Source organism: Ixodes scapularis, unplaced genomic scaffold (genome assembly GCF_016920785.2).
Source record: "Ixodes scapularis isolate PalLabHiFi unplaced genomic scaffold, ASM1692078v2 PGA_scaffold8__174_contigs__length_109621045, whole genome shotgun sequence".
NCBI classification, from domain to species: Eukaryota; Metazoa; Arthropoda; class Arachnida; order Ixodida; family Ixodidae; genus Ixodes; species Ixodes scapularis.
In genome coordinates this window covers 41815078-41827141 of record NW_024609883.1, presented here as the reverse complement: position 1 = coordinate 41827141, position 12064 = coordinate 41815078, and the positions used below count along the sequence as shown (strand labels likewise).

Here is a 12064-nt window from a genome sequence, read left to right as displayed (position 1 = left end):
CGTCACCAAAAGTCCCCCCCCCCCCCCCGTTTCCTTTGAAAGATTTTGTTGTGTTTCTGGCCGTTGATATAAACCAGCCCATCGTCAACATACAAGTGTACTTGGTCCCAATATCTGTAGGCACCCAGAACGCACAAAGAGCCGTTTTTTGGAAGGGAGAAGCGTTGGCGCACACGCCACTCAACAGCCAGCGACACACTGCTATGGCAAAACGTCAGGACTCTATACACCAATTTATGTTTACAAACAAACCGGAGTGCCCCTAGCCGACGCCACCGACGCCGCGCATGCGCGATGGAGTGTGGGCAAGAAGCTCGCCGTCACCCATAAACAAACCATTGAAATGCGATGTTGTCGGCGTCGGTGTGAGTCCTCCGGCCCTTTTTCGCGTTCGAAATGTTGATTTCACGTCTTCCTGACAATGCCGGACTACTTGAGTCCATGGCCTCAGTGAAATTACCGAGGCTCGTTGCACCGCAAAACTTCGCGTGAATATTGTGACAAGCGGAGATTCATTCCGCGTGGACGCCGCAGAATGTACGCTAAAGCCTGATTCGCATGATGAAATTTCGCTCATAATTTTCAGCCGCGACGTCGCTCGGGCTGCAAAAGCGTGAACCGTAGCTGAGATGGTCGACGTCGATACTGAAAATCGCAAGCAGAATCGGACCAAGTGAATTGCGCATAACAAGTCGGCGATGGCCATTGGTAACAATTATCAACTTCTCCTTGCACGTACTGTTTACATCGAGCCTGCTTACCAACCTTCAAACTTAAGTTTTTTGAGGCCTGCGCTTACTTCTAATAGCAAGTACCGGGCCAACATTTGGTCTACGGGCCGGTGTCGTCTAAAAGAGCAGACGAAAAGCAGAAGTGTTTGAAAGAGCAGACGACAGTTCGAGCGATCAGGCAGCTGTTTGAACTTGAAGACGCACTGTACATAGCCCGCAGGTGGTCCGTACAACTTGACGGCTTTCCGGCGTTCATGTTAGAACAAAACAAATAAATCTAATGACCACAAGTATCCGTGAATTCAACCCTAAGTGGTACCCGCGCAAGCAATCGTGGTCCCACGGGGTCTGGTTTTCCATTTTCACGGCACATATCCACGTTCTCGGACGAACCGAGCACATGAAAACTGATCTTCAAACCTTTCTCGACTCTTTTGGTACAGCCCCAGTCGCGGCGTTTTGACAAGAAAACAGGCTTTTGTCAGGTTCCTTTCAAAACAATGCCGGAATCCACGTCTCACTCGGGGACATCTGTCTCGTTGGTGATACAGACACTGTCGGCAGACGTGTTCGGAGCGTACGTACGCGTGAAACAAACATGCATGGAACACGCGTGAGGAGCGTTCGCAGATTATTCTGTCACCGTGTCTGTAGCAAGCACCGCGTCTTTCGTATGACGTCGGAGCAGAAGGAGTGGTGAGCTGGGCTAGTTGGTGCGAAGACATGCGGAACATAAACAGCGCATAAAGGACGAGAACGAAAAGAAACACACAAGACACACACGCGCAGTGTGCGTTCCTTTCCTTTGTCCTCGTCCTTTATGTGCTGTTATATGTTCCAGGCGACGTAGGAGCAGTGTGACTCCGGCTCTTGAAATGTGGGCCTGACCAGGTGTCGTCATGGCATCTTGCTTCGCGATTAGGGACGTCATTGCGTCCTGCAGGTGGTCATTTCTACTTGCTCTTAGCGAGACCAAAAACCAACTACAAATTCGATGGTGCGAAGTGTATGAGGAAGAAAGTACACACCCTGCAGGCACAGCCAGTACCGCAATAGACGCTGACGTGATGCCCAGCGCACGATGCATGTGTTGACAGCGAAGTGATAATAGAGAGTTTTAGTTGGATCGTTCCGACGAGTCGGATAACGATACCCGATACTCCGCCACCGCCTTTGCGCGTGCACCGTATCTTAATCGGGTGTCCTTATCGAAAGCTATCCGAGGTGTCGGAACCCTCAACTAAAACTATATTCAAGTGCTTGAAAAAACGATAAAACGCCGGACTATATTTTGTATACAACCTAGACGTCATACGTCACGTACATAAAGTCACCGCGACGTCACAACGCCATGCGACATGAGGACAACGCCTTGACGTCAACGTCGTCATCGACGTTGACAACGTGCGTTACGCGACATCAAGACTGCGTTCTGACGTCATATTGCGTTGACAACGACGACGATGGCGTCGTTGATGTTGATGACGACGACGACAACGTCCCGGGACGTCCAGATGACGGCATCCTTGTCAATACAACGTCATAAGGACACTTCGTGTCAGTTCGTTGACGTCATTATCGACATGACGAATTTCGACGTCACGAAGACGTCCCGACAGCTTCACGACGTCGACGTCATCGTCGTCGACGTTACGCGACGTCAAGACTTCGTCGTGACTGCGCATCAAAGTCGATGCTGGTGAAGGCAACGACGTTACACGCCGGCAAGGCTTTGTCGTGACGTTGACGTTCACAATGACGTCAGGACGACGTTAACGTGACGTCATAGCAATGCTTGGCGTTGCGTGGGGCGTCGACGTCAACGTCGGCATCGATGGCCACGTCCACGTCGTCCTCGATGTAAATGCGCGACGTCATGACCGCGTGAAAACGGCGACTTGATGTCGCGCAACGGCGTCGTCCTCAACGCGGCGCGATGTCGCGACCGCGTCACAACGGCGACTTGATGTCGCGTAACAGCGTCGTCCTCAACGCGACGCCATGACCGCGTTAAAACGACGACTTGATGTCGCCAAACGGCGTCGTCCTCGACGCGCCGCGATGTCATGACGGCCTTACGACAGCATCTTGGCGTCTCGTAACGTCTTCGACGATGACGTCGCGGCGTCGTCGTGTCCTGGTGCTTTGACGTTACCTCTGACGTCAAAATCATAAAAAAATGCAATATAGCCCCTAGGGGACTATATTGCACATATGACCTTGACCTGTGTCGTTGCTCGAACGCAGCGAAGGCCACCTTTGCTGCGTTCGCAGCGAAGGTGGCCTTCGCACTTTGATCGCAGCGCACCCTGCGATCAAAGTGGCTTGGTTCCTCCTGATTGCTTTCCACATCTTGAGGTGTAACTGAAAGCATGAGCCTATAGCTCGTCCCACTCGTGAGAGAGAGAGAGAAGGGTTTATTAAGGAAGGACAGAGAGGTTAACCTGAACGTAGGTTCTGGTTGGCTACTCTGTACTGGGGAGAAGGGGAAGGGGGAAGAAAAGGTATGACGACGAGGAAGAAAGATGAGGTGAAGTTGTCAATGAGGGTGAGCAATGGTACAAATGTTCAAAATCTCACAGGCATTTTTAAGCACCCTACAAAGTGTCTGATAATTTCGTGTTCGTGAGGAACATTACCAAAACCTTCGTGGCCTTCATGAATTGGTCAGTTGTGTCCCAGGCACCAAGCACTTTTGATGAGCAGAAAGGCCGCGAGTCCAACGCCATTAATGTCTGTTCCGGCACTTGTCGATCTTCTTCGAATTTATCACATTCACACAGGATATGTTGAATTGTCCCTTCAACTTCGCAGCTTGGACAGTTCGAGGAATCTCTCCTTTGAATCCGATAAAGGAACTGCGGTGTATATGCCACACCAAGCCTTAGTCGGTGCAGGACCGCCTCTAGCTGTCTTGAAAGTCCAGATGGAACGCGGAATGCAAGTTGGGGATCAAGCGAGTATAGCCTGGGATGGTGGTAATGTGGATTCATCCAGTAGTTTTGTGAAATTGCTTTTGCCACGTCTTGAACCAAAATTTTCGTGTCACACCTGGAGTAGGGTATGCAAAATTTCTTGCCGTTACTGATTGATTTTGCTGCACTATCTGCTGCCTCATTGCCGGCGACACCACAGTGACCTGGTATCCACTGAAGAGTTATGTGATGACCCTGCTGGAGGGCCCGGTGGCAGGTGCAGAAGATTTGGTATGCCAGAAAGTCGTACGCATTATTTTTCATAGAAGACTGGATTATTTGTAGCGCTGGTCTTGAGCCACTGAAGATGGTCCAGTTCTGGGGTGCTTGACATAGGATGTACCTTACTGCTTCTCGTATGGCCGCTAACTCAGATGCCGTTGATGTTGTTTTGTGTCCTATTTCAAAACTGGAGGAATTACTGTGGGCGGGTATTACAATCCCAGCTCCAGCTCGTTCTTCAGAAGAGGATCCGTCGGTGTATACATGTGTCGTCGAGCCGTATGTTTCATTAATGACCCTTAATGCCAGTTGTTTCAGTACAGGCAGTGGAGTTGATGACTTCTTATGAATGCCTTTGATGTACGGAACTACTTCTGGAGTCAAGAATGCCCATGGCGGTATGCTTCTAATAGATGGTCGATTGAAATTATTTAGAGTAGTATTGTGCTTTCTTATCGTTCTGGAGAAGCTAGACTTTGGTCTGTTTGTAGGTAACGTTGCTAAGTGATGGCGAGAATGTTGTGTAAGGTGCCTCAAGTGCAACCGCAGCGTCTCTTGTACCATGTATGCTTCAATTGGAAACCTGCGAGCCTCCGCAATTGTCCCGGGCGTGGGAGCCTTAAACAGGTTCGTAGAGCTTGCGCCTGGATGCTTTGGAGGGCTCGTATATTGGTAATGCAGGTGTTGTTGATGACCGGTAAGGTGTACCTCAGAAGTCCGAGGAAGAAGGCTTCGAACAGTCGCTGTAGGCAACCAACAGTTGCGCCCCATGTTGTGCCACTGATGAATCGCATGAAATGCACTATGGATGGCAGCTTCATTTTCAGTCGGGATACATGAGGCGTCCACGTTAAGCCTCGATCCAAAGTTATCCCCATTAACGTATGCTTCCGGACGTGCGGAAGTTTTTCTCCACAGATAGTAGTAGGGTATCTGTCAATTAACTTGCGGGAAAACGTAATCACAGCTGATTTGGAAGTTGATATTTGAAGTCCACGTTTGATGAGATACTTATGGGTAACTTTCAGAGCGCTTTGGAGTCTCGCCCGTATCTGAGGACGTGTGACACCGGTCGCCCAGATACAAATGTCATCAGCATAAATACATGCATGTACCGTGGTTGGTAATTCGCGGATTAGATTTATCAAAACCATATTAAACAAAATCGGGCTTAATACCCCGCCTTGTGGTACGCCTTTTGTGAGGATGTGAGAACTTGTATTTCCGTCGAACGTTGACATATATATAGATCTTTCTGTGAGGTAGCTCTCTAACCAGCAGAACATGCGGCCAACAATTCCAAGTTCCTCTGCCGCATTTAGAACGGCCTCGTGGGTCACATTGTCGTATGCGCCCATGACATCAAGGAAGACGGCTGTAGTTATTCGTCGTTCCTTCTTGTTCTGTTCTACAAAGGTGACGAGGTCTATGACGTTGTCCAAAGAACTTCGTCCACGTCGAAATCCAGATATTACGTCCGGATACTGATCGGTATTTTCTAGGTACCATTCAAGGCGATAATTTATCATTTTTTCCATTAGCTTCCCAATGCAGCTTGATAAAGCAATTGGTCTGTAAGATGATATGTCGTAAGGCGACTTTCCTGGCTTGAGAATGGGTATGATACGCCCCTTCTTCCATACTGATGGTACCTGACCCGTTTTCCATGAATTGTTGAACAAATCAAGAAGTTGTTTTTGACCTCGTGGGCCTAGGTTGGCAAGGGCGCTATACTTAACGTCGTCGGGTCCCGGAGTCGAGGTCCGCTTCACTGTAGCCAAAGGTGCCTGGAGTTCATCTAACCGAAAGGGAAAATTCATTTTGTCGTCGGACGATGGTGGCACGATTGCTTGCATGAGACCAAACGATAAATTAGATCCCGCCGGCTGTTGGGTGAGACGGCTGCAGAAGTTCTCGGCGACCTCCATCTCAGTCACGTTTAGGCGCAGATATAAAGCACGGAACGGATATCGTTGCTGTTGAGATGTCCGTTGTCCACGCGCCATACGCCAGACTCCCGTAAGAGATTTCCTTGGATCTAACTTTGAGCAATTCATCCTCCATTTGACCCTTCCTAGTTTCTGTAGGTATCGACCTATTTTTTTCTGCGTGCGGCGAGATTCACGTAGATCCTGCATATCCTTGGTCCTTCGGTACCGTCGTTCCGAGCGACGACGCTTAGGACGTAGATGTTCATACTCCCCATCGATTGCAGTCCGGGTCGCAGGAAGATTGTAGCTTCTGGTTTCACTTTTGGCAGCAACAGCAACAGCAGCACTGAAGTCTTGAAGGTTAGTAGAAGACTCGCAGAAAGACTCCATTGATGTTTGGTAGGCTTGCCAATTTGTACGACGAATAGTGTGGCGAATTTTTCGGCTTGAAAATCCCTTCAGGATGGTGTAAGTTGGGATATGGTCACTGCCGCGTGTTTCGATATCAGTAAACCACAAGCTATAAGGCACCAGTTCTTGAGAGACGAACGTTAGGTCGAGAGAGAGAGGGGGGTAGGCGTTTATTAAATAATGATGTCAACCAGCGCCTGGTGCTGGTTTGCTACATTGTGAAATGAACGGAAGCGAAAATCATAAAGATAGAAGAGAGAAAGGTAAACAGAAAAAGATAGAAGAGAGAAAGGTAAAAAGAAAAAGATAGAGAGAGAAAACACACAAAACCAAAGTATTAAAAACTAAAAAAAAAAATAACGAAAATGTTTCACTGGAAATTGTCATCGGCCATTGCTGTTCATCTACTCCCCTACAGTTTCTTCTGTAAGCGAGTAGCTGCTAGAAATTTCAGCAGAGCTTTCGTAGATTTATACCCCTCAGCAGCAGAGATCCATGGACCAAGCAGAGTACGAATGCTTACGTCTTGTTCATTTTGTAGCCTCAGGTCTGTCTTCATAAGCTCTCTTTCACGGCTGTAGTCCTTGCATTCACACAATACATGTTCGATGTTATGGGTGACTCCGCACGAAGCAGAATCAGAAGACTCAGCTCTACCGATTTTATAAAGGCAGCTGTTGGTGTATGCCACATTTAGTCTCAAGTGATGTAGGACCGTCTCGGCTGCCCTTGGTAGTCCCCGAGGTGCCCGAAATCTAAGTTTGGGATCGATATTGTAAAGATAGGAATAATGATATTGAGGATTTCTCCAAAGGGAAGATGCTATTTCTTGGCCTATATCTCTAATTAAGTTATTTGCATCTGATTTAGAAAACGGGATTGACACAGTAACAGCGCTCTCATGAGCGTTTCGAGCGGCTCTGTCAGCGATAACATTTCCGGTTATACCAGAGTGACCAGGAATCCACTGTATACTAAACTGGTGCCCTTTGCATGAAACTTGGCGAGTTGCTTCCAGAATATCCTGTGCGAGTTGCAAGTTCGGGCTACATTTCTTCATCGTAGAGAGGGTGAGTAGAGAAGTTTTAGAGTCCACAAAGATAGCCCAAAAACTAGGACTCTCGGCTCCCATGCGAGCAACAGCTGCTCGAATTGCTGCGAGTTCCGATGCTGTTGACGACGTAACGTGGCTCAACCTTGCTTGTATGCATGCGTCCAGAGACGGAATATAGGCTCCCAGGGTCGATGATGCTGACATTGTAGATACGTCGGTGAAGACATGTCTAAATGAGGCATAAGTTCGGTTTATGTATTCCAGCACTGTCTGCGTAATCACGGGGTGGGCATTGTTTTCTTCGAAGCGATTCCCGGAATACTTGTTCTTATTTCTAAGTGAAGGTACCTCCATGGTGGATAGCTTGGAATTACCGCAGCTTCGAAAGAAGTTCGGATGTAATCCTCCAAGAGTGCGATAACTTGTGCAAAGCCAGATGATGGTCTCTCTGTTACCATATTTGTGAGGTGATGCTTATAATTACGAGATTTGTGACGAAGATGGGCTCTTAACGTTTCTTGCGTTCTTAAAACGGCTGGTGAAATCGCTTGTGCTTCCGCAAGAGATCCCAAATTAGAAGTGCCTTTAGGAAGCCCTAAACATGTGCGGAGAGCTTGTGCTTGAATACTCTCGAGTTCTTCTAGAAGAGTACGTGAGATGTTATGCATAGCAGGCAGGCTGTAGCGCAGAAGTCCGAGAAATAAGGCATTATAAAGGGCAAGGAGTGCGGAGACAGAGCATCCCCATTTGGTTCCACTAATCATCCTGATTATATTGATGAAAGAGGAGAGCTTCTTTTTAAGGCGTTTTACATGGGGGCTCCAGGTCAGCTGCCTATCAAGAGTGACACCCAGGAAGGTATGTTGCGTGACATATAGAATTTCCTTTCCGTCTATTTCAATTGGGTATTTGTCCGTGTGTTTTTTTGTGAATGCCATCGCTGCTGACTTTTCCGGCGATATGTGCAGACCTCAGAGGTGTAGGTACCGTGCGGTAATGTTAATGACTTTTTGTAGTCTTGCTTTGTTGATATACAGAGATCTACTGCAAGTCCAGAAGCAGATATCATCCGCGTATATAGACACGTGAACGGTTTTTGGGAGAATTTTCAGGAGACCTATGAGAGAAATGCTCAAAAGCATCGGGCTGAGGACGCCTCCTTGTGGTACTCCCCTAGTAATATGATGAAGACCGGTGTTGCCGTCCTGTGTCGATATGTAGACTTCTCTTTCTTTTAGGTAATTGGCTATCCATTTGTATACACGTCCTCCAAATCCAATGGCCTTCATATCTTGAAGAAGAGCGTTGTGTTCTACGCAATCAAAAGCCGACTTTATGTCCACAAATACAGCTGTTGTTTTTTTTTATTTACTACCTTCATTTGTTCAATACTAGTTACTAAGTCAATAATGTTGTCAATGCTGCTTCTTCCGCGTCGAAATCCATTCATGGACGAAGGATATAGATCTCTATTTTCTAGATCCCATTCCATACGGGTAAGCAGCATTCGCTCCATTACTTTGCCTATGCAACTTGTTAATGCTATCGGGGACGGTAAGAGTTGATGTCTAAAGGAGATTTTCCAGGTTTTAAGATTGGTAGAACCCGAGCAATTTTCCATTCCTTCGGTACAGAACCCGTTTCCCACGAGGAGTTAAAAATGTGTAGCAGTGCGGTCCTCGCTCCCTCCCCCAAATGGCGTAAGGCTGAATACCGTACACCATCCGTGCCTGGGGATGACCTAACGTTAGACATCTCGAGCGCCATATCAAGTTCCTTTAAGGTAAAACATGCATCGATAGCCTTGCATACACTTACGGATACATGTTCCTCCTGCGCACTGACTTTGTCATGGGACCTTGAAGAGCTGGAAGTGATCTTGGTACAGAACTCTTCAGCGACGACTGTTTCTGTTACTTGGCGACTCAGACTGATGGCGCAGAACGGGTGAATTTGCTGTGGCCTTGCACGTAGGCTTCGCATTATTTGCCATGTTCGATCGAGTGGTTTTCTTGGGTCAAGGTTGGAACTAAGTGACCTCCAGCGTCTTTTGGAAAGTTTGTCCAGGTGGCGTTGAACACGCTTTTGCGCTCGCCTAGAAGCCCGAACATCCTCAACAGTCTTAGTTTTCCTTGCCCGGCGTTCTGCTCGTCGACGAATGGCCCGAAGACGCCCATATTCACCATCGACTGCATTATGAGGTTTTGTCATGTTGACATTTTTTGTCGCCTGAGAAGTTGAAGAGGTTACAGCCTCTGCAAGACCTTTTGGCTCGGTTACCGCGATACATGCGGATTCCATTTTGGTTTTAAAGAGATCCCTGTCAGTATAACACATTGTGGTACGTCGCTTCGTGCAGTGCATTCCTTGAATCATAGTGTATGTAGGAACATGATCGCTACCGTGTGTTTCAATATCAGCAAACCACGTTGTTTCCCCAGAGAGGGTTGGAGATGCGAACGAAACATCTAAAGGACTACTCATAGTTGCCCCTCTAAAATACGTCGGACTTCCGTCATTGAGTACTACAAGATCATGTTTTAGAGTGAGGTCAAATAATGCGTGTCCTCGAGTGTTATTCTTTTTACTTCCCCATGATGCGTGGTGACTGTTGAAATCGCCCGTCAGAATATGAGGGGATGGGGTTTGCTGTAGAATAGTATCGAGCCTTTGAACGTCGAAGGGTGCTCGAGGCGGTATGTAGCCAGCAATAACTGTGAAGGAAACTTCTGCTTTTCTAATAGTTGCTGCGATATACTCATTTGTAGGGTGTGGCGGGATGTTATGTTGAAAACATGTCAGATCCTTCCGAAAGCCGAGTAAAACTCTGCTGAGTTCATTTCCTCCGTGAGAATGATACAGTTCATATCCTGATAACCTGGTGTTGTGAGACACTCGCGACTCTGAAATCGCAATAACAAGAAATTGATATTTAAACACAAATTGACGAAAGTCCGCTAGTCGGTTTCGTAGACCTCTCGCGTTCCATTGAAGGACGGTGGCTTCACCACGAAGCTTCTCTAACGACACCATAGCTTGATAAGTGGAAGTATTGCATCGATCACAGTTAGTAGTGCTTGGGATAGGGGAGACTCCCATGTGCAAAGGATACTACGGATGACATTGACGATTGTTTGAAGCTTGTCCCCAGTAATAGGCTGTTGATCTTTGGCTGGTGCCTTGGATTTGTCCTGCCTGGGTTGCCTGTTTTCTTTGACTTCTACATCAGATTTCGAAGCTGAATTGGGAAGTCTGGGAAATTCGTTTTCATTCTTCAACTCCAAGGTGGATACTTGGGCGTCTCTTGGCTTCACATGTGTTTGGATTTGTCTAGCGTTTGGCAGCTGAGTTGACGAGGAGGGTTGTGGATCTTGAATTCCCTCCTGTAGAAGTTGGTGAGCTCCCAGGTCTTGTTTCGTTTTTGTACCATCTGTTTTAGAGCGACCTTGGGACACTTTCTCCCTCGATGACAGTAGGGCCGCTTTTGCTGTTGTGTACCCAACTTTAGCTTCGCTCTTGTACTGATATATTTTCTTTTCCCTTTGGTACACAGGGCACAGATGCGATGTCGAGTCATGTGCTTTACCGCAATTTGTGCAGAGCAGCTCAGCCGCTTCACACTTCATACGGTCGTGTGCTCCTCCACAGCGAGTGCAGCGCACGCCGCTTGTGCAGGCGGTTTGGACATGTCCAAAACGACCGCATTTCCAGCACTGACGTGGTTTCTCTATGTACGGCTGCAACTTAAACCTTGTGTATCCCACGGTGACATATTCTGGTAGTGTGTCCTTGCTGAAGACGACTTTGACAGACTCAGATTTACCCAGTCGAGAAATGGAGATGACGGGTGCACGGACTGCCGATTGTAGCTCGGCTTCGGTAATGTCTGCTGGTACCTGGTAGATCACTCCGGCCGCCAATTCCCGTGGAAGTGGTTCATAAGCGATGACAGGTATTCCACCTAATGAGGTGAGTCCAAGAAGCGCTTTCGTGGCTTCAGTGTTTCTTGTGTCAATCGCCAGCACGTTGAGTCTTCGATTGGGCCTAACCAAGATGACCCCATCTGGAGCAGTCATTTCAAGTTTCTCTGTAATCTTCATCGGGTTAATTGTTGCAATCATGCTTACTGGATCTTTGGGCTTGATTATCACTGTAAGGCGGGGATGAGCCTGGGTCATGGTTTTGACTGTCTTACTGCTGCAGTCTGAGCTAGTAGATGGTTTGCGTCTCTTTCGGCCCAGGACCATTTGATATGGCTCTGAATTCATATCTTGATCATCAGAGATACTTTCGTAGTAGGATATGGTGCTTGAGGAGCTCAACATACCCGTTGAATCCTGTTCCATTTCGGTTGGCGTGGCAGCTTGGCTGGAAGGAAGGCCCTCCGCGGCCATGGTCGATGAGCGATGCGTCAAATTAGAAGATCGTATGGTTTTTCCCTGGCCCGAGCAGTGAGAAACTTGATTAAAATCAAAATATAGCGAGACGCCCACAATAGCAGTGGAAACAGAACAGACTTCTTCTTTTCCCTAACGTTAGGTCGAGGCAGCTACTGTACGTAGTGCCGCGTAGGTATGTGGGACTACTATCGTTCAATATGTTTAGGCTGTGTAAGTTCAAAGAGTCTAAAAGTTTTCTGCCTCGATTGTTTATATGCGTACCTCCCCAGATGGGATGGTGAGCGTTGAAATCGCCTGATAGGATGTAAGGGGGAGCGCTGTTGTTCATTACAACTTCAAA

The 12064-nt window shown here is 47.6% G+C and overlaps 1 protein-coding gene across 1 annotated transcript; it reads right to left on the bottom strand.

Moving 5' to 3' along the window:
- Positions 1–10344: 10344 nt before the first annotated feature.
- Positions 10345–11718, bottom strand: LOC121833560. Its single transcript, XM_042286963.1, has one exon. The coding sequence runs from the start codon at positions 11716–11718 to the stop codon at positions 10345–10347; it is 1374 nt and encodes a 457-aa protein (XP_042142897.1).
- Positions 11719–12064: the final 346 nt, after the last annotated feature.

Bases quoted from the DNA above. Each gene is read 5' to 3' on its own strand.
- LOC121833560 (XM_042286963.1), bottom strand. From the start codon at position 11,718: ATGGCCGCGGAGGGCCTTCCTTCCAGCCAAGCTGCCACGCCAACCGAA.